Source organism: Myripristis murdjan, chromosome 15 (genome assembly GCF_902150065.1).
Source record: "Myripristis murdjan chromosome 15, fMyrMur1.1, whole genome shotgun sequence".
Classification (NCBI taxonomy): Eukaryota; Metazoa; Chordata; class Actinopteri; order Holocentriformes; family Holocentridae; genus Myripristis; species Myripristis murdjan.
This window is the reverse complement of record NC_043994.1, coordinates 15,540,477-15,563,646: the sequence shown is the minus strand read 5'-3', so window position 1 is coordinate 15,563,646 and position 23,170 is coordinate 15,540,477. Positions and strand designations below refer to the sequence as shown.

Here is a 23,170-nt window from a genome sequence, read left to right as displayed (position 1 = left end):
GGTGGAGTTGCTGCTCTCCAGCCCTCTCAGCAGATGGGTGTCAATGAACAGCGTGGGTTCATTGACGCTAATGCATCCATTCAGAAAGAAATGTTTGGTACAGTGCAGGCTTTGGAACAGAAAGACACTTTCACAACTAAAAGTGAATGGGACTTTCCAAGGGATATGACACTGTTGTCGATGAAATGAATGCTGTTCTGTTGAACAGGGGCAGCTGCATCTCCCTATATTTCTGCCATTCATACAAACATGTTCAGACATGGCAGTGTATTGACTGTGATCACTTGCCCTGTTACTATTCTTGACACGCTTACTGTACACACCCATTTCTATCGCACCCAATCCCCCACCCCCCAAAATACTGTAAGCATTCTTAATTAGGGTTTGGCTGTTCGTTGGGACTGCTTTTGGCTGGTGACTGATTAGCGGCACAGATTTTTCCATGACTGATTGCTGGTATGGTGAGCCCTGCTTGTGCTCTGACCTCTTATCCATACAAACACACTTACCATGCCTCTCTGGTGTTGCTTCCTTTTCAGAGACTGTGGTGGATCTGGCAAACGCAAGTCAGGTAAGAGACCTGCAATTTTAAGATAATTCTGTGCTCCACCTATTGCTCTTTGTTGAATGTTTTCAGCGCTTACTGCAACAATATCATGATGATGAGGTCACTTTGACGCACAACTGATATCTTCAAAGGTTAGAAATGCTGCTGCCAGACCATTGCACAAAACTGCTTGAACTTTAAAAGCACTTCCCTGCTGTTGATAACCTTTCTCTGGACCGAACAAAGCAGCAAAGTAAAGTGCAGAATAATCCAACGCATGATAACACATCAGTACTGTACTTAATACTCACATCCTGACCCAACATGGCTTTAGTGTGATTAAACGGTTAACAGCTTTGGGTGTTTGTGAAACTATGATCTGCATTAGCTGTGCGAGGGTCGGGTATTAGAGTGGTGTTTGTGAGTGTGTGTGTGTGTGTAAGAGAAACAGAGAGAGAGAAAGAGAGAGAGAGAGGTTGAGAAAGAGAGAAAAAAGAGCAAAAGAGAAAAAGATAGTGACTCAGCTGAGCATGGGGATACAGGCGTGGGAGGCGGCAGGAAAAGTATGAGAGAGGTTTAGCGAACAGCTGTGCAACTGTAGTATGACTGTGTGTGTGTGCGCGTGCACTTGCATGCATGCAGTCTTAGAATAACCACATGCATTACTAAATAGCACATTTGTCTTGCAATCAGATACAAAATTGCTTTCTGCTGCAGTAAAGTATGGCTTAGTTGTGGTGGCATTCTCCCTAACTGACCTGTAAGTTCATTTTGCTGCTGGCGACCCACTGTGAAGGAAAGCTGCACTTAGGAGTTGCCACTAAATGAAATAAGACCCCAACCTAATTTCATTATGTGTTCCATGGTATTGGAGCTTTACGTAACAGGGAATTCCAGCTTCATAGGGAAATGGAAAGATTGTCTTATTTCAGCTGTGTGTGTGCGTCCAGTAGCCTGCATTCAGTCTGTGCAAGATATTAGATTGGTTTCAAGTTGTGGCCAGATCGGCTGCCTGGAAATTTGCTCATGCAGTGTCTGTCGTTTGCATGCAGATTTAAATGACACTCAGCTGTTTTATTCGGAATGGTTTGATGCCAAATACATTATCAGCTCTGTTGATTATAAGCTGCACCCTATTTATGATGACAAACAAAGCCCATCAGGCTTATTTGTCATGTTTGACATAAGGGTCAAGTCAACTGATCAAAATGATAATTCCATGTCCTCTGGTTTGCACAGATACAGAAGATGTCTTGCTGAATTACAAAATGAAAATGTGGATAAAATGAGGCACAAGACATCTAGATATTAAGTATTCAGTGAAATAGTGCAGCCAAAAAACAAATGGCATGCTGGGTTTGTATATTACATCACATTGTATACAAATGTGATGTGGCTTCAATGAAGTGTTGGAACCAGCAGATACGGACGATGTATTATTTGTGGAATTGTTATTCGAGATGGGAAAAATGCGTTTTTGTAACTTTGAAGGGGAATTTTCTGGTAAAATTGAGAGTTTAAGGAACTACCTGTCCAAAGTCAACACTGAGACCTCCATTCTTTCACTTCACCACAGCAACCATAGTGGATATTATGGGTTAATGCAGTGAAATATTGACATTTCTCCTTCAAAGTAGGACAGAAGGGAGAGTGCACTGTGAGTCTATGGTGAATTTGTGCTGTAGCTGCAGCTTATGGTTGCCATAATTACATGGTGCTGGTCTCCCTTAAGAGTTTACTAAGCCCCGGACCTAACGGGAGAATGTTGCCCCTGGCCACAAAACTGCAAGCGGTCGGAGGTTGGACTAGGAACTGTGTTTACCTGGCATGCTGCAGAAATCACAGTCTATCTGAAGAGCTTACTCTTACACACAGATAATCAGTCACTGTTGGCATCGTCGTCATCTCCCTCCTCCTTGTTGTTTCCTCCTCTCACTCACCTTCTCTATTATTCTCTTCAGTGGTGACTATTTTAGCACTAATACTAGATGATAGAGAGAGACCACTGAAAAAGACCCACCTGCATGGAAAGGAAATTGCATTATTTACTCGGGGATTTCATCCTTCATGTGGTTTCAGTAAGACTGAAGACTTGGCCTGTATCTCATTGTTCTCCAACTGCAGCTTCCCCTGCAATCAAATGAGGAGCCCTGTGGGGTTAAAGCAGTCAGCATTACTGACTCAACATTATATCTAAACCCACTATCTTTCTGAAGGTTCATAGAAGGACACACTGTCTATTATAACAGGGATATGATGGAGATGTCGGGATTGATTGCTGATAAGCACTTATCAGCATAAACCATAATCAGATAATTGGAAACTAAGAAGACACACGCTACAATAACTACAAGTTAAATGAGACATCTTTTTCCAATATACTTCTTTTGTCAATTTTCTCTCTTATACTTAATGGATAACGAGAACACGGGAGGACTCCTCAATAAGGAAGGGGATTGAATATGCCCACTCATTTAAGTTTTTAGGACTAACCCATTGCTTACACATTTTTTTATGAATAAACATGGACATTTTAGGATGTTATAAACATTGATTTTGCCTCTGATTGCCTTTAGAGTATCAGGGCTAATCTTAAGTTAAATTGGAATAGAGAAAGCTGGATGGAGACAGAGACAGTTAGAAAAAGATTGAGTAAGAGAGAAAAAGAGACAGAGCACTCGGGGGCGTAGTGCATGTGAAAAGCAGATGGAGAGGAGGTTTACGTGGCAAGTGGAAACCATTTCAGTGTTACGCACGGACTGAGGGAGTGTGTTTATGTGTGCAGCGTTGCTTGCTTTATTTGAGCTGCAGGTCCCGGGGGGCCTATAGGGTGTGTGTGTGTGTGTGTGGGTGTGTGCGGCATTAGTGTGTGTATGTGGGTGTTCGCAAGTTTGGGTATGTATATTTGTTTGTGTGTGTGCATGCTTTGTGGGAAGAGAAGGGTTAATCTACGCATGGGTTAGAGGGCGGGTCAAGAGGTCTGCACGTGTATGTGTGCACACACGTGTGTGTTTGTTTGTGGGAGCACATGATGAGATTTTAGCATGGAATAGGAAATCATTATGACGGATGAGAGCTCACCAAACACTTAAACAACTATATGCTGTTTCAGCAGCCACACTCCTCTTTCTCGACAAACAGCCACTGAATACTGAGCCTTTTGATGGATCCCACCTCCTAAACTTAGAGCCTTTATTCATGCATGGTGATGAGTTTCATAGCACCCAAAATACTGAATTACCTCAGTCTCACTGCCAGCTTACAATTGTACTCTTGTGGGCTGAACCAAGCTAGAATCAAATGTGCCATTCTTGCTTTTTCAGCTAATGCTTTTTCCAATCAAGGACACTGCATTTCAGTGCAAGGACACAGCCACAAAGTCACTGTAGAAAAGTTTTAAAAACTACCACAGCATTGAGAGCAGAAATCCAGTTGGTGCTGTGCACTGACAATGTCGGAGTGGCTATAGCAAGCTGGCAAACATCTGTCTTCCAGCACAGAGCTGATCCAATACAAACCACTATGCTTCTGAAAGTGTGACCATTTGTCACAGTGTGGCCAGATTATTTTTCTGTTTTTTAAATCGGTTATTCAGAGTGCCATGCTGTGCTGCAGTATGGCCTGGCTCAGCAGCGTATATAACTATATAATCAAATCAAACCTGCTGCATAATTCTTCTAAGTAATTCACAACAAGAGCAAGCTCAGATATGCTACCAGTATCTCCTGGGACTCCTCACATGTTTTAAATGCAGAATATCAGTTTATGCCCTCTAATACGTGATTTAGGGTCCCTCAGTTTCAACACAACAGGTTGAAGAATTCTTTTATGCATCAGTCTATTTTGTTGCAAAACCAAAATCAGTGTACTGCTAACTGAGATCTGGATGCAGAGGATATAATGTGGTATGTATGATGTCATGAATGCTTGATGTGTGTTGTACGTCTATGAAAAGTGTCACAACTGTATGTTTAATCTGTGTGTAATCTCTTGAACAGAGATGCCTAAGTATGCAAAATGAATCATGTTGAAAGCACAATGGTTAAGCCAGAAAAGAAATGTCCTGCAATGAATTTGACCACCAAATGAGGCAAAGAGGACAGCCTGATCCGCCCACCCACCAGATGTGGGCAGAATTCGGCAGTAGCATGCAACACCATCACTCTTACCAGCCACTGCAGTGGGTGGCTTTTTCTATAGCAAACAAAACAAAACAAAGCATAAAAACAAACAAAAAAAAAAAGTCGTTTGCAAAAGGCATCTGAAATAAGAGTTGCTCAAGGGTTAAATCATGTACATGTTGTACTACATGATACTACTACTCCCATGAGCACTGCCTGCACACTGTGTGCTCATCCCATTGGTCCATCCACATCATTTTCTTGCCAGTGACTTGTTCAAATTAAATGTAAAAATGCATGAAAAATGCATAAAAAATGCATGTTAGACTCTCCACTTCCCTTTAACAGTTGAAACCTCTTACTGTGATCACGCCATCCGGGCCAGATTGATCTATTTAAGCAGATGATTACTATCACTGATTTTTTCAAATTAATTTCTTCTGTGCATGGCAATCTTATTGATAGTTATATATTTATTACATGAACATAATGTGATGAAACCGACTGCTTCAGTATTTACTGGATTTTATTGACTGTTTGAAAGTATAGTACAGCTGTTTCAAACATTTGTCAAATTGCAAATTAATTTACTGTATAATTCAAATATAATACAGTACAGTATATAAAATATACTGTAAAACAGTGGATAAGTGCTTTACACTGCATAACTTCTGGTCTGCTGGTGCAAATGGAAAGTGGCTGGTAAGTTTGGAGAACCACTAGCCGCAGTGTCTGGTGAGCCAAATAGTTCATGTCAAGCCCTGGTTCTGAGTTTCTCCAGGGAGAACAGTCTGCTTTGTCCCTTGTTGAAGAGGGCTTAAGTGTTATGAGGCCAGTCCAATTTTTTTTTTTATTATATGGACCTTAGCGTACGTGTATGAGTCTTCTCTCTTCACTTCCTCTCCCTGGATGACAACCAGGACAGGGGGGGCTCCTGTTCCTCTGTATAAATAGTCTCTAAGTGACAACAGCATGCTTCTCACTGGAAGGTATTCACTGATAACTTCCAGTTTGCCAAAAAATACACTTATTACCTTTTGTTAAATTCTTTCAAAATCTTCACTTCAAATCGTATGAGAGACAGACAAAGACAGACATGGATGTAAGCTGCAACTTGACTGATTGGTGCAGGCATAAAACTGCGAGGTGGTATTTCTAGATCAGGAAAGTGTGGAATCATGAGTAGCACCAGATATTTTTCTTGTTGCACTCCCCTGCACACAGTTGTTGTCAGGACAGGTGATGGTCTGAAGCATCAGGGTTTGTCAGAGTTTTTTGACACTCAGCATATCAACATTTCAGCTCCTTGAACAAAGCGTTGCTAAAGTATTTGAAAAAAATGTTTTGAGAAAAATATAATATACATGCAGTATGTATAGCTAAAGCAGTGTTCATAATTGTTAAAAGCCATGTGAAGACTTCTACTGTAAGTTGACTGTGGAGGAAGTTTCTGTACTATTTGTTTGCGATCTACGCCTTCTCTCCCAGGGCCACATACTGATTCAATGACATGAGTGCATGTGCATGTCCCTTTCTAATCCAACTACACATCTGCTGCTGATGAGCCAAACAAAGGCATTGCACTTTGCCAAATTATGCTCCAATCCAAGCAAGTCCGCTCTCATGACGTTAGCCCAAGATTTGAAGCATGGCAGTTTCACATACTATATCAAGGCATACTATATCAACCAAGTTAGCCTGAAAAATGAAAACAAACAAACAAGCATTTCTTGTTTCCTGTCGTATTTCTTCTTATTTCTTAGAATGAGAATTTCTTGGTATAAACTGGCAGGGACTTTCAAATCCCTGACTCCCTGGTTTCCTCCTCTAGATGATGCATTATTGCGAAGTTCTGAACTGTCGTCGTCTTTGGATGGAGCTAATGATGAGTGGGCAGGGGGGAGAGAGGGAGTTAGGGCGAGTGGGAGTGCAAGGGTGGGAGCAGGAGGAGCATGTATAAATCTGAGTGAGGAGAGACATAAACAAAGAGAGTGGCTAATAGGGCTATCTGATAGGAGCCCAGTGGAGAATGCTTTCTTTTCATAGCTCATAGCACTTTAGGTGTATGTTGTACATAAAAGAGGGAAACCTGCCTAATACATACAAGATCCTACAGATATACACACATGCACAGCCACATGGACTCAAACACACACACAGTGTTGCGTATAGACTGTGAAATCCCCCTTTTTCAGGGAATGACCGATTGAAGTAACTTTACCTAGCTGACTAATTCAATTTAAATTCAGGTTTGTATGTAGCAAATGAATTTATACAGTTATTTTTTTTTACTCAGCCCATATTCCATTTGAAATTAGATCCCATCCTGTCCAAGGCAGTTTCTCTTCATTTTTCTCACTCGTGTACTCCTTGTTCTGGCCCTATCTTTCTGCCAATGCAAAACATTTCATTTCCTGAATGAGGTTAAAATGTTAGCTTTTGTTTTTCAAGCCTACCAAGTTTGCTGACAAAGTCTTTGCTCAGTTACCTTGGTCTCAGATATACCATTCAACTCCAAAAATAGTGAATTGTGTTTTTGAAACCTCCATTCACAGTAGTTGAGGGAGCGTTTGGATTCATAAAGTAATGTTTGAACATGTTTGATGGACATCTGTCTAGAAATTACATTGCATTGATGCTATAAACGTCCTTTCCTGTCCTTGATAAGATAATTCCCGAGATACGGCATTTATTTGATGTTGGATTGTCAGCCATTCCTCTTAATACCATTCATGACAGGTCATAAAAATACTTTTAGCTCTGGTTTTCCAAGGCCATGCTTTGGCACAAAGTAATGGAATATACTGTATAACCACAGGGTTGCTCTTGTTGCTGCTCTTATGCACTTGATTAGCTGAGCAGAGATAAAATTACTGATGTAAAAATCTACAATAATTGAGAAGAACGAAAGAGTAACTTGTTTTTTTTGTTGTTTTTTTAAATGCAAGACCTGTTAATGTTAGTGTCTGTGCAGACGTGCAAACAGCGTTTTCAGACCTGTAACTCCTGACAGACCAAGGCTGTGGAAGACGTCCAGGAGCCTGACTTGGATCTGTTGACACACACTGACTTAACTCTACCTTATTTCCCTCACTAATCACTTGAAACTTGGCCCATTTTTGCAGATTGCAAAAATCTGTGGTCTCTACCAGATGCCATTTACAGTGCAGCACGATTCAAAACATACTTAAGTAAAATAACTGATTAAAAAAAGACTCAAATCATGCGCTCTCAAAAAAAAAAAAAAAAAAAAATGCAGTTACAGCAATCATAGAGCTTATAATTTGTCACTTCTGACAGCCAAGCAGTACTTTACTCACACATCTCATGTCTTTCTCGAGCATACATTATCAGTGACCACTTTTAATTGATGTGTAAGTTGAACAAACCACGCAACCACATGCATTAGCAACAACATTGTCTAAAGAAATATCACTATTCACTGTAACTGAAGTAATTACTGTTATTTTATACGTTTCTGCACCCAACTTTGTGGTTTAACAGAACGTCTTGCACAAATAATGTGAAGCTTCGTAAACCACAGCCTAACCGCACCGATCAAGTGTCAGACTCTTTGGCAGCTTTACAATTCTAGATAGTAATGGTGCTGAGTTCATCTTCATAAGTTATTAGCTCCCTGACATTTCAGATTTAGTTCCTGTATTGGAACAGTGGATGCAAATATTATCTCAATTTACAGAAATGTTAATCTCTAGTCTGGGAGCCTGTCGCCAGGTCAGCTCTTTGGAGAACTGGCAGCTTAATCCAAGCTGTCTCAATCACTCCTTATCTAAGCCTCAAACCTTCCGTTTATTGGACTGGATTCTACTTATTTTCCATCCTCTGAATAAAATGGAGTTTCGCCTTCCAGAAACTGGAAAATGTTTTCATTTGGACTTGTTTGGCTTTTCCGAGCTGCTTTAGACATTATTTTCCTGGACATTTTTGTTGATTACGTGGGTCAAAAGCTCATGTATTTGATTTCTTTTTTCACTGACTATGGCAACTGATGTCAGCTTGCAGAGAAGCAGCACACTAAGCACCCTATTACGGTAATAGAGATGATCAGTTTTTACTGTTTGGCTGTAGATCTACATCTTGTTATTGAAATAAGCCCCATAAATGTATGTTGTTTATTACAGCTGGAGAGATATTCAGAATACATACATTGTTATGGTAAATAAGTGCAGTTGATCTGATCTGCATGCATAAAAGTCACATTTTTGTATCAGTAGCATTGAGCTCGATGGCCTTCATAAGCATACGATAATGTGTGAACTGAATGTCAGCTGGGGCTTCATCTGTTTTCCAGCTGACACTTGTTAGTTCTGCTCCTAAACAGAATCGTCATAGTTTATTCTGAGTTTCTTCTCAATGTATTTTACAAAACTCTTTTTTGGGATTTAGGCTTCAACAGGACTTAATCAGACCACCCTTACTCTTAAAAAAGATTTAAGATTTTTATTTATTTATTTATTTTATTTATTTATTTGTTTGTTTACATTTGTAATACATTTGTTATCATATTCTCTGAACCACCTCAAAAATGAGAGAAAATTATTTCTATTGGAGTTGGACTGAACCGTACTCTGGTTAGGTAATGGGTATTAATTCATGAAAGCGATGCCAAACTGCCAAAACTAAGTCACTGCTGGTGCTCATATGGTTAACCCAGTGAAGTAAAGAAAGGCAGATTTCCATTGGCTGGGCTGCATGCTGTAGTCAGAGCTCTAGTGTTTCATGCAGACAGAGGGCCGTCCCTCTCAGCACAGCCCCAGCCCCTTCATCTGGTTCTATTTAAGGCCTTTAGTGTCGACTCTTATGATTGGCGTACACAACCCCCTACTCTTCCTCCAGCTCCAGCCCCAACTGAGGAGAAGGAGGCTTTTTAGCAGATGGTTTATTTTCCAGGGGAAACCATTTCTTTCTCCCACTCTACTGTCCTGTCCTTAGTTGGCTATTGCTCACCTCTCTTTTACTGTCTGTCTAACTTTCTCTGCCTCCTGCTCTCTGGTCCCTTCCCACTCTATTTTCCCCTCAATGTGTCTTCCTACATCTATTGTACCTGTATCTCAGCTTTGTTGGACTATAAGGATGAGGCCTCCTCTTTAATAGAGAATGGATTCTCTTCAGTTGACTGCTTGATTCTTTACTTTTTGGAAAGAGGCTTTTCCAAGGCTTTCAGCCTCTCCATTGCCCTCAATGCTGGGCTGGAGAGGGATGCAGCTCTATGGCTAGACTCTCAGGAAGATGCACTGAGCCCCGTGAATATTGTGATTGGCTGAGCTCTACAGACAGATTGGCCTATGGCACAGCGAGTGCCCAGCAGTCGTTCTCGGGGACCTATGGCTGGCAGCTGGCTGACAGCGTGTTTTTTCCCATCAACCCCAGGTCTGGATGCCTCGGATCCCATGCTTCTGGAGCAGTATGTGGTGGTGGCCAATTATGATAAACAAGAGCCTGCTGAAATCAGTCTTCAAGCCGGAGAGGTGGTGGATGTTATCGAGAAGAGTGAGAGCGGTGAGTGATCAAAGCATACATACAGTGGGAAAAAAACATGTTCATCCATCAACAGATGGCCAGTGTACACATACATGGTTGCAGACTGTCGCCTAAACACTCAAACACAAACAAACACACACACATACACCTCCAAAAATTCCAATCTGGCTTGCTTCCTCAAATGTTCTTCCCCACTCTTCATTTTCCTATCTAAACTCTCTCACCTCCTTCTTTGTCTGCAGCCTGCTGGTTGTTCCTTAGCCCCATCTGGAGGCTCGCTTTGGCCTGCAGTCAGGCCTGTTTTTTCCCACTGTTGGTTTAGGCTGTGGGCCAGAATGTTGCCTCTAGCAGGAGGAATGTCTTCCAGACTCATATTAATTATTCCACCTCGCTTTCATGGAAAAAGAGGAAGACATGCTGGATTTACAAATGCCAGCTGCAGGGAGTCCTTAGTCAGCTGTTTAACCTCTGGAAAGGGCTTACAAACTGGGCCAAGATTGTGTTTCACAATATATATTTGTTCTGTTCTGGACTGCAATGAATATTTTCAGAGTCAGTGTGTTTCAAACTAAAAGTATGACTCCAAATGATATTTCAGGAGTATGCCACAGCATTTGTCATAATTCTTATAGGAATGAACATCTTTATGGAGGACAGAAGTATACAAAAAAAAAAAGGCCTTGAATATTGTTTAGCAAAGGAATATGAATCAGGTGATGTGCAATACAATGGTGAGTGCTATTTAAGTTGGTAATTATAGAACAATAAAAATGATAAAATTACCACCCCACTATCACTGAACTATATTTTAAAGGTGTAGTCCCTGATTTAGACCAAACAAGCTGTGTTTATTTTCTCAAATATATATTAAGGTACTAAATTTTGCATCTTAAGAACACCAACTCAAATTTCTTTTGTCTTAAAGAGGATTTGTCCCATGAATCTCAAAAGTGACTGGAGAGGGATAGGCCCAGTAAGAGGGTCAGACATACAGCTTTAATAGTGTGCTGAGACAGTAAAATAGTAATGGGACTCATGTGTTCTTCACAGGGAAGGAGAAAGGGAGAGGGAAGGGGAAACAGTGACCAGGAAAGCAATTGGACTTGGGTTTCATGTTGGGTGTGAGTGAAACCCCATGCCACAGTGGCCTTAAGGAAGAGAGTCAGTAGAGTGCGACTGCTTTGAAGTGTCACGTGCCTTGCCTTTGGGTTCATGTATTTGTTTTCACTCCCTGGTCCAGTAGGATTTCAACGCAATGGGGAGCCACTGTGAGGCGGATATTCCAGCACCATGAAGTCCTTTTACCAGGGGCCTTATATGAGAGCTTGCCTCCAGGATACGCACAAACTTGAAGTGCATGGTCCTGTGCTTTTAAGTAGAGGCCCCCTCACTTTTGTGAAAGGGTACTTTTGATTTTAGCTGATTGCTGTGCAAATTTATGTGTGGTTTAACCTGAGAAAGGTGATGATCCATGTGGAATGAGAAAACCATGCACTTAAGTGGTCTCATTGCAGATTTATTTATTTATTCCTGGGTGTCTGCATTATTTAATTTCATTGTCTTCTGTTATGGAAGTTATATTTTGATGCCCTTCTCAGTTCAGATCTTTCACCTCTCTGCAATCTGTCGTGAGTTTATATGAAGCAAAACAGTAGGCCGCGGTTAAAAAGCTACTTAAAACACAGCCTAAGGCCATCTGACATATTTATGATGCACTGATGGACACTTCCACAGTGAGCTGAAGTGAATACAACCTCCGCACGTCATGCTGCGGGGCCCATTTCCAGCAGCACAACCAGCATTTAGCTGAATGCTCAACACCTCCTGCAATGGAAGTAAGCTAAAGCTGCTCCGCTTGGCTGGATGACATCACCTCACATCCCTCTGCCAATGCTAACAAGGCCAGGTGCGCGCTAAGAAGATTTCAGAGCTCGTTTGGTTTACCATCCATTCCTTAGCAAGATAGGTGTGCACCTTTAATGGTTTCTGACAGACGGATCTGTGCATTATGGAGCGAAGTGGTTAACATGCTGAACATATGCGCTTTATGAACTCACAGTCCTAAAAGGTGTCTATTACCTTTGCAATGACAAAATGGTGGTGCAGATTTTTATGGATGTCTGAGCCAGGACCTGTGACACACACATTTTCCTCTGTAGAAATATTGCACATTTCAGCTAACATGGTTTTACTGCAGAGTTTTTGGATGCCGCCACTGGAAAATCTCCTTATATGCACACTCTCTTTTTCTAATTTCATTTCTGTGTCTAATTGGGTTTATATGAAATGTGTTGTATGTGTGAGAATGTGAGAGAACATGATAGTCATCAAGACATGGATTATTACCGGCACCTTGTTTTAGTAGTTCATCGTAGGTCATCAACAAGAGATATCTAGCTGTTATCTCACCCTTTATTAAAGCCACTGTAATATACAGTATATTGTCCTTGTGCAGTAATGGAGTTTTCCTTACCTTGTATTAGATAATATATGCCTGTGACAGGGCACTGAATCTAGGTCAGACCTATAAGCAAGCTCAGCTTTCTCCACTTTTCCAGCCTGCTGTCCCAAGCCAAGGCAGTATTTTCCTTTGCACTCGTTTGATGATACCATTTTTGTGTCCTGGCCTATTTTTTGTTTGGTACAGTATCATAGTTTATGTTGATTCATGTTTTGGCTTGTGGATATTTGTTGTTATTGAAATTGGTGCAGCATGTTGTAAATCAACAGGGAAGAAATGCAGACACAAATAAGTTTGATGTTGTTTTAGGTGGTCATTTTTGACATTTGTTTCAACTGGAATGATATTCTTGAAAGACAGACATTCTAATTTGCCAAGATCCCTAAAAACAAACACAAGGCTTGATCTTAATGTGCAATGTGAAAATGTTTGCAAAGTTGCAAAAGAGTGCAGTTATCACTGTCAGAAACTTTGCTGTAAGTGCTTAATCACAGTTTGTTTGATACTCACATTAATTTTGTCCTTTTTTTCTGTATAATTGCAGTGATTTTATTTGTCTATTTTTACGAGAGCTTGCCAGAGGGAGACGCTGGCTCAGGAGGGAAGAGTAGAGTGCAGGGAGAAAGTCGGAGGGAATATGGAAAAACCCATTTCCTGCCAAAGTTAGCGGTTCAGAGAGGTTGGTTCATTATAATGGCTTAATGGATCCTCCAGGATGCCTTCTCAGTTTACACTGTATTGGAGAGATGTTAACCAAAAGCTAAGCTAGCAGCCTTGCTGGTCAGTTCAAATGTACTGTGTTCAACAGTTTAAACTTTGGCTACTGATGGAATACCCCATAGGAAAAGGAAAATAATTTGCATTCTCTTTCCCTCTGGAAATACTGTATCCTTTGCAGCTTGTGTGCCTACACCTGAATGGCAGCGTTGGGTCTGTCGTGCTGGACTGATTTGGGTTTACCTGGGCCCCATTCCAAGTCAAGATCAACCCCCCTAAATTGTAATTTACCAAATGAACTCCTGGAATGTCTGCCAGTGTTGGCGAGGGCAGCTCAGATCTGACTTCCCCAGGCTTCCCCAAGACCCCTTTGTACTACCGCCCATGTATGCGCTGTATTTCCACCAATCCACCTTGCTTGAATAAGCACTGCCTCATTTAAAGACACTTATTAAGACAGTGAGCTTGTCTTCAGAGTGCTGCCCTCTTAATTTCAGCGACACGTACGATTTCAGGCTTGCCAAATCTTAGAGAGCAGAGCAGAGCAAAGGGCACACAAGAATATCTTGCAGTTGACATTTAACTCCCTGGATAAAAGCCCATAATGTCAAGATTACTGGAGTGAAATCCTTGCACTTGAAGAGGACCTCATAACACGACAGGGTGGCACAGATATGGCACAAAAGGTCCACCACTGAAAAACTTGACCTGTACAAATTAGGTGGGCGGTCTCCATCTTTATGCTCGGGGAAGGATGATCTATGGCCTTGGTCTAGCAGGAACTCGTTTTCCAGAAGGAGGGAGTATTTGACTAATCCAGCAAAGAGAGCACAAATCCCTACCAAAACTGAGCAGTTCTCCAGCCTCCTCTAACACACAAAGGCATCACTTCTATCACTTCAAGTGAAAATTAAATTGACTTTTTGTCCCTGCAAACATCAAGGCTCTATCTCCATCAGTTTCAGTGTTATGGCAAAAAAAAAAAAAAAAAAAAAGAATCATCTAATGGCAGAAATCCCAGATCCAGATTACCAACAATTGTTGCTTTCCCTGAGGCATATGCGTCCAACAGATTTCATGTAAATCTGCTTATGTGATTTTTAGATACCATGCTGACAGACAAACAAACAAACGGGGATGAAAATATGACCTCCTAGGCGGAGGTAATAAACTGTGACCGTCGGGGTCCCTCTACTCCCCCCTTGAGTCCTACAGTCCAAAGATCATGCTTCTCACATTTAGCCTGGACGAGGTTCAAATAATCAGAATGACAATTGACTTTCCGCTGGAAACTGAACTGGATAAAAGCATCTGATGCTCCAGCAGCTGTGTTGCCCCGTTCTTTAACACCCCTGCAGTGTGACTCTGTTGATGTCTTTATAGAGCCAAGTATTAGTTTGGATTTCCCCATGAAAGCGAGCAAGCATTGATTTTCTCACTGTTTCATTTTCAAGGAATCAGTGACCCTGTAAATGTGACACCATCAAAAATACAGGCCTCTCCACTGAAGCCTGTATGCAGGAGGCTTTTCTGGGTAAGACTGGTGGTCAGCTGGGGTCCTGTGTTCAAACCTTTAGCTCCCCACTTTGGTATGTTGCAGTTTCAGCAGAAATTAGTTTGGTGAATAAAACAATGTGAAAACCCCATAACTCTTGCTGCGGGACTACTGTTGAAAAGATGCAGAAAAAATTGCCAAGTGTTGAATGTGTTTTTACGCAAATGTTGCAAGAGCATACGGAAGACACATTATCCACTCAGCCCCCTCCACTCTCCACATTCATTCAACTCACTTTACTGTAGGAAGCAGCTGACCTTCGGTAATGATCACCTCAAGAACTGAACGGGGGTTTCAGTCATAACGGAGAACAAATTTGAGGTTTGCAACTGTATGGCATTGACATTTCAACATAGGAATTGATTGCTTTGTTCTCTAGTATGTTCTGAGAAATCAATCTGGGGAAATGGAAATGAAGAAATGAAGGAAGAACATTTCTCAAAAGCAAGAATGGTCTTTATGGATGATGTGAGAACATAGCAATCAGTCTGTGGGCTTGGACAAACAGATCTAGAAAAAAAAAAAAAAGGCACCTCTCTTTCACCTAAGAATTGACCATTGTGTTGAACCAGCATTTTAAGGGGTGGGCTGTCAAGCAGTGAAGGATTTCTGTGTCTCCAAATCAGTGAAGCTTAGAAAGTGCTCAAGCTGTGGGATGTAGCTTAGTTTAGACCATGAGGGGATCCTTTCAGAGGCTGGGAGCGGGAGAAGGTTGTTCCTTAGGTCAACATTAGCTCTTGAAAGTCGTTCTGTGCCGTTTTCACCTCCCCCCTTGTAGCAAAACCACTCAGGTAATTGAAACCCAGTGTTTTATGAAACCTGGAAGTGCGTGTGTGTATTGGGCTGGATACCTTTTCCCTTGTGATTTGATACTGGATATACTGTTAATAAATACAGAAGCTGGAAATTAATGTTTTTTTTTTTCTCTCCCCACTCTACTCAGTAGTGGTGTCAGATATCTGCAGGACTGCTGAACCACTGCATTCCTCATCATTTCAGGTCCCGAAAAAAAAGGCCCTTCATGCTGCTGAATATGTGGTTATGATATTCATCCCAAATCTGTTACAGATCTTTAGTGATTGTTGCATATCGACTCCAAAGCACAAAGTAATGTGTTTTGCGAAATGCACCATACGGTGCTTTACCAGGGTGTACAACAGGGTGACGAATAATGAGTTTTAATGAGTTTTATGCCTCGGTATCCTACTTTCCTAATTGACAGGAATGAGTGGAACGTCAAGAAATAGGTAATTCTTTGTATGAACGCGCTGTGTTATGCACTCTTTTGTGCAAGTATGCTTTTAGCTGGTTTGCTTTGGTTAGTCCTTTGGTTTACCGAGTCACTTTCACAAAAAAAAAAAAAAAAAAGAAGTGGCAGGATTCCAGTTTCTAGCTGCAGCAGAGGATCTGTTGTCGATTACAGTAAAAAGGAGGCATGAGTCTTAAACCTGATAGAGTTTCCAGATGGCAGGTACTGTATGGGAGATAAATAGAGCTCAGAAATGCTCCTCTCTCCCTCTCTGTCCCTCCCTCTCTCTCTGTGCTGTTGTAGAGGTTGAATGCAGGGTGAACAGGGTTATGACGACAGCTTCATCACTTTGAAGTCTGGTCCAAGCATCTGTTCACATGCCGTGCTTTTTCCTTTCAAAAAATATCTATCTCGATTGCAACTTTTTCACCCCTCGCAGCTACATTACAGCAGTGCATGCGACTTGCATAGTAAGCAGTGTTATTTTTTTTTTATTATGCATAGTCATCACATTTTTCAATGTATTTCTCATTGTTAGTGCTTTCGAAACTGGAATTGGGTTTGTCATGCTGCGTTAATTAGGCTGACATCACCAATTTTCCCACCATTGCAGTAATTGACTAGAATTTAATGCAGTCCATTGTTGGTACCTCACAGCAGGCTATATCATGCATAAACTTTGTCACATCTTGTCCTCTTTACATGCAATTTTTGATGGTCTCCTTGTAGTACAAAACAATAATGTTGTCAAGACAAACCATTTGGTCTCCCCCTTTGTGAGGCTGTGACATTTGAGGTTGATGTTTGCGGTCATGATCCTATGGTGTGATGGTGTTATATGAGATCCCCACCAGAGGGCTGTGGGTTTGACTATTGTCTCGCTCAACCGCTGAGCCAAAAGGGAGAGCTGAAAACTAAACTCTGCTCAAAAAATGTTCTAAAAGGATTTTTGATTTATTCAGGATGTTGACTGAGGACCTATAATCGTAATATTGAATAATGTTAAGCAAAGTGTATTGCCAGTCAGCATTTGGCTGTGGTTCTTTCCTTTGTGGTCAGAAATCTACAGCAGCCTAGAATTCTCCATGATCTATCTTTTCCTCGCACAGATCGCAAGGCAGCAGGGAGAGAGGCAGGTTGTGATACAGATTGATGTGGCTGCAGAAAGAGATGTAGTCACAAATCAGACGGCAGACAGTTATTAAAAAAAAGGAAGCCAAGATGGTCAGTGGTAGTTAAGATGGTCAATGAATCATATTTATACAAAAGCACACATGCAGATTGGCATGTATAAAGACACATACATCCTCATACACTTCCAGACATAAGACATGTCTTACTCACCTTTGTTCCTGCCACATCTGTACAGACCATCACTGCTATCCAGAAAACAGTTGAATCTGAATCAACAACTTCATGCACTTACCTGTCAGAATAGTGTTGTTGTTGTTGTTTTAACTGAGGTTAGTCATTGTTCTGTGCTCCATTTTTGTGTCTTTGTGGACTTTTTTTGTGATCTGATTTTTGCTTTTTTGTCATCTAAAAGGGAGAAAAACAGAAACCAATGCACAAAAAGCAAAATCTGGAGAGAAAAGGTGACCTGAAATCATCTGCTGAATAAAAACTAGAATGTGTGGCGATGTTTTCCAAGCTCCAGCAGTAAAAGTCTGAAGTCTTGCAGTAACACGGTGAAGATTAACACGTCAACAAACTGCTGTATGTATTCGAAATGATTTGATGGATGATGTTAGGCATCATCCAATTCTACAAACTCAGCAGTAGAAATGCCAGATAGCAACTATTCGTTAATCATGTCATATATGACTGCCTTGACATGATCCCTAAATGTGACAATCACATTCCCCTTTCAGCATATACAGAGAAATTTGAAAGAGTCAGTGCAACATGCCGTCTGTGATAATAGCGGGTGAGTTGCAGTTCAGTTTTAAATCTTTTTAAAGTTCTGTGGATAACTTGAGAATTAATGATGTGCTAAGTGTTTGGGTATTAAGTTGAGGCTGCACCACATATGTGTCTCAATCTGGATCTTTGTGATCATGTGTAACCCAAATACACTGAGTGGTTCAGTTGTTGAGCTGGTTTTGTGCAAGATTGGATTTCATTCACTCCTTAAACACATGCAATGAAAGACATGAAGCAGGCCCCTCATTATAAAGTGTATTTTTCACACTGTTTAATTCCCACCTGTCTGATATAAACCTGCATGGCCAGCAAATCAGCACTTGTGCAGTCGGTGTGTGTTTTTCAAAGTGCTTTTCTTTCCTCTTTTGAGGCTGAGTGAATTCAGCCTAAGCACCTGACATTTGGGAGGATGGTTGAAAAATACAGGTGAGGCAGTCCTGGCCATCACTAACAGCACATATTTACTCAGACCTCTAAAGTCACAGTGTGTCCTTGCTGTGTGTGTATATTCAAACTTTTAGCCGAGCACTCTCAATTAAAGTACATTCCTGCACCTTATTCTCATTATTTACCTACATTTCTACAGCTGCCACTTTGCAGAAGTGAAAGTGACATTTGCCCCAACTGGCATGCCAGTGGGAAAATGGTAATTTGCAAATTTAATGATTTTTTTCCCTAATGGCTTGAGACAGGATTTTTTTTGCTTTTGCCAAGCTGACCTATCTCCGTAATGGTCAATTTAATTTCATTTGCCAGTGATGTAGTTGCTGTTCACATGGTCACTATCAACCACAATTCATCAGATTTTATGACAGTTTTCAGTGACTTAATGAAGTGGAACATGACACGCTTGGATATTAAGCAAAATCTAGTTATACTGGACCTAATTAAAACTGCAGTGTCAGTGTTATTGGTGTCAAATTTACAGGGACAGTCCTGTAATGTTCCTTGCAGTACTAAACATCATCACTCCACAGGATTATGCACAAGCCTCCCTCCAACATGGAAGGAAACAGTCTGTGTTCTGCATCCTGTGGTCCTGAGGGCCACAGACACCATTTTATTTTTTTAGCTTGCCGCTCTCTTTCTGATTTATTGGCTTAGGGTTTTGCTGAAGCCACAGCTTTGGTGCAAAGACTGAGCACATTACACGGCTTGTTATGTCCTTGAATCGTGGCCAACATGGTAGTGAAGGCCAGATACTAACGGCACTGGCTTTTTCAAATGTGGACCCGCCCTGTCTCTATGCAAAATAGTTCTGATCTACAACAAATGTTGCGTTTTCTGTGTTGTAGCCTAGTACGTCTGTCATTTCGCATGAATCACGGCGGCCACCGTGTGTACTGTCGCTTGCAAGAATGAAAATTCTCTGTGTTATTACCTCCACCAAGGAGGTTACGTTTTTAATCATGTTCACTCGTTTTCTTGTCTCTCTGTCAGCAGAATATCTCAAAAACATTTCCACCAAATTTGGTGGATAGATAGGCCTTGCAACAGAAGAAACAACTGATTTCATTTTGATAGTTATCCAAATCTTGGGATTGCTGACAGTAGAGATTTTAGCCCTGAAAGTAGATGGATTTGGTGGCAAATCAAGCACCAAATCCTAAGGGTACATTTTCAGGGTCCAGAGATCAATTAAACTTAAACTCTAAGTGATAGGAATGATGTATTTGGGTGTAACTGCAAGTTGGAATTGTTCAGTATTGGCAGAGGTTCGTGCTCTTCGGGTACATTGTAGTTTGTTTTGTTGAAGGATTAGCTGCTGTGCTCCAACAGGAATTACACTGTGCTCATGCTGTCATTGCCCAAATTCTCTCTCTGCTTTTTTCAGAACAACTTATTTCCCATAAAGTTTGTACATCGGTGAGTGAGAGAAACCTTTGACAATATTGAGAAGGATCTTTCACCATACCTCAGCCTCACCCTGCACTGGGCATGCTTGGGAAGTCACTTGTCTTAAACTCTTTCAGTCTCAAGGGCCTTTTATTGCTCTCTCTCTGATATTGATACATGATGACTGCAACAATAAAAATGTTGTCATAAATGTACACTGATAAGTCCAGAATATATATGTCCTGGCCTTATCAGGTGTACTAACAGCAAAAAATATTGTCGACCTCTTTCGATGGTGACAGTTCTCTATAACTTTCATTCAGTCTTGTAAATTAAAATCAAATGGACAATCTTGGAAGGATTCTTTACCATCCTGTTCCATGTGGCCATTTTACCCTCTGCATCACTGTAATTTAACAGAACAACCCTCAAAACACACCAGTTCTTTAGAAAAATGCACGCTGCAGGCTTGCACCAGCTGTGAAAGCAAGATGGAACATTCATGTCGTCTTTATGGGATGTGAAGCCAGCTGTCAGGCATATTGTATTCCTGTTACCACAACAAATAGTGTATGTGGGGCATACCACATAGTGGACTATTTTTGTGAGGCCATTGTCACTTTAGCCTCCTGCAGAGAATAGGCACAGTCTTCAAAATGTTGACATTATTAGCATACTTGTTTGTACTTGCCGGTGTTTCCATCTAGAGAAAGCGCTGATTTAAATTTGCCCGAAGGCCTCATAAAACACACCTTATCTATTACAGCACATCACTTTACTCCACTCACTTCATTAATTTCAGTTTTTTTTTTTTCAATGGAACAGTGCTGTATATGTCTGCTACCTTTCCAAAACAGGAATTTGCCATAAAGCACTTATCAGAGCAATGCTGTCATACCCCAAAGAATCCGACCAAATCATCTAAAGCGAAGCTAATGGAGATTTTGGCCAGTTTCAACCACAGTGTTCTGCCCACTGAAATCATGATTGATGCTGATGAAATGCAGGTTTAACAAGATCTCGTCATGAGTCAAGCCACAGCCAGGCGGTCTTCCCTCTGATGTTTTTGGCTCGGGCCATAGATATAGATTCTGTTGGCTACACAGTGGATTTTTGGAAAGTTCTGTACACGTGTAGCTTTTCCATTGAGGGCCCATTGCCTAGAACAGACATACATCAGGGGATATAGGCCATGTTAGAAGATGTTGATCTATAGTCACAACAGCAGACATCAAATATGTTCAAACTGATGTGTTGTGAGTGTTCTGGCACAAAATGGCTGCCGTGCTTCACCCAGTTGGACATTACACATTGGTGGGGGTTGGGGTGAGTTCCCCCCCTTCACTGTGAAGCCCTTTGGATATCAAGATAAAGCGCTATATGAATGTAATCTTTTATTAGTACTATTAATAGTAGAAGTATCATTATAATTATTTCAATATCATTGTTCAGTGTTTTGTTTCACATGCTATATGCAGAGACCATTTGCATATAGGCAAATTAGAGATGTTTATGTGCATAGAGTGCCTCTCAAATATTATCCCAAATCCATCAGCAAAATCTGCACACAGTTCCAGTTTGTGTCATGCATTGCCTGCATCCCGTAATGCGTGACTTACTTTACCTTGCCTCTACCATATCCACTATATCACAAAAATGAGCACTGTGTTAAGGAAGAGCCTTATACAAATTTTATTTTAATAAATTGATATGGGAATGTTGTTTTAGTCTGTTTGTCACTCAAATTCTCCTATATATTGTATGTTTTATTAGTGTATCCCGGTCTTATGCAGTAGGTTGTATTTTAAAGCCTATTTGCACATCTTAAACTCTGTAGGGTGCTATAATGGGTCATGATCATGACGCATGCATCATTATTATATGTATATGTATTATATGTATTGTATCATAAGGTCCTACCGTACACGCCTCCCTCAGATTAGCTATTTTAAAATATTTCTTAAACATATATCACACTACACACCTGACTGCCTCAGTCTGTTCTACTTGGCTGTGATCTAGGTGATTGTCTATTTGTCTCTTCACAGGGTGGTGGTTTGTCAGTACAGCGGAGGAACAGGGTTGGGTCCCTGCGACCTACCTCAACTCTCACAGTGGAACACGGGATGATTTGGAGCTGGGGGCCTCCAAAGTCGGGGAAGGTAACACTGCAAACCCTACCACCTCTATCTGCCCACACACACACACAGACCTACTCTCACGTACAGATGCACACACACACACACCACCTCTGCCCTCAATCCTCAACGTTCAGTCTGACAAAATGCAGCAAAGTCACCCCGAGACCCACTGCCGGCCTGAGCTAACGGCTGACGCCTGGTTGGTGTGAACAACTTTCTCTGTCTGCTTGCCATCGTAAGCACCCCTGAACAGACTACAGATTCAACCCTGGGTAAATAGTGAGGAAGATTGCCAGGAGAGACCTGACCGCAGCTGCGTGCTCCGGTGCCCTGAGTGATGTGCCGTACAGTAAAGCACTGTACAGTAAAGATGCAATGCAATACTAAGTGATATGACCTCCTTGGGGTGGACTTGTGAAAGAGGCGTGTGTTTCTATCAACAGCAGGGAATGAAACATGGAGATATTTTATGAGTCACTCTCATTAAATACATGGTTATCACCAATTCCAGCAAACTTTGACATGAGTTATGGCGTTTCATGCAGTTTCTCCTTATCAGGGATTGTTTTAAGTAGGTTGCTGATGATGTACAGTACATTACAGCACATGAATGTTGAATGGATGTTCTGTGTTATGTTTGAGTCGGGGTCCGATCCAAACGTCTGAGAGGAAACACACCAGCGAAGGGCTTGGCTTGCCAGATTATCATGTTGACATGTGAGGCTAAAGATGGTGTTTAGTCATGCAATCCTGATTTCCCTCAAGTGGCCCTGTCAGATGTGGTTATCAAGCCATGTCACATTCTTCAAGTGTTTACAACGTTACCTCAGATGACTTTTTAAATCTCCATGCAGTAGAGCTGCAGTCGTGTTACCGACTCTGATTAATAGGCCTGCAGGGCTCAAGTTTGCAGATAGAGTAAGTCATTTTAAGGTTTCGACAGGTAGAACAGTGACTGCAGTGTGCCTGCTAGGATTTTTTTTTTTTTTTACTGTATTTATCTGAGAGAAAAGCTAACAAACTGGAGGCACGGAAATCATTAAGTTGCATCTTACACTTCCAAACAAACATCAGGATTTTCCAGTACTCTGGCCAAAACATCTTTTGCTGTACGATTT

The 23,170-nt window shown here is 41.2% G+C and overlaps 1 protein-coding gene across 2 annotated transcripts in view; it reads left to right on the top strand.

Annotated features, from left to right (window-relative positions):
* LOC115373085 (SH3 and PX domain-containing protein 2A-like) overlaps window positions 1-23,170 on the top strand; it is a 49,697-nt gene that overhangs the window by 18,475 nt on the left and 8,052 nt on the right. For both annotated transcript variants that reach the window (XM_030071329.1, XM_030071328.1), the window contains exons 6-8: window positions 540-571; window positions 10,060-10,188; window positions 21,960-22,073. In XM_030071329.1, coding sequence (XP_029927189.1) covers window positions 540-571; window positions 10,060-10,188; window positions 21,960-22,073 — 275 coding nt within the window. The remainder of the gene's footprint in view (window positions 1-539; window positions 572-10,059; window positions 10,189-21,959; window positions 22,074-23,170) is intronic.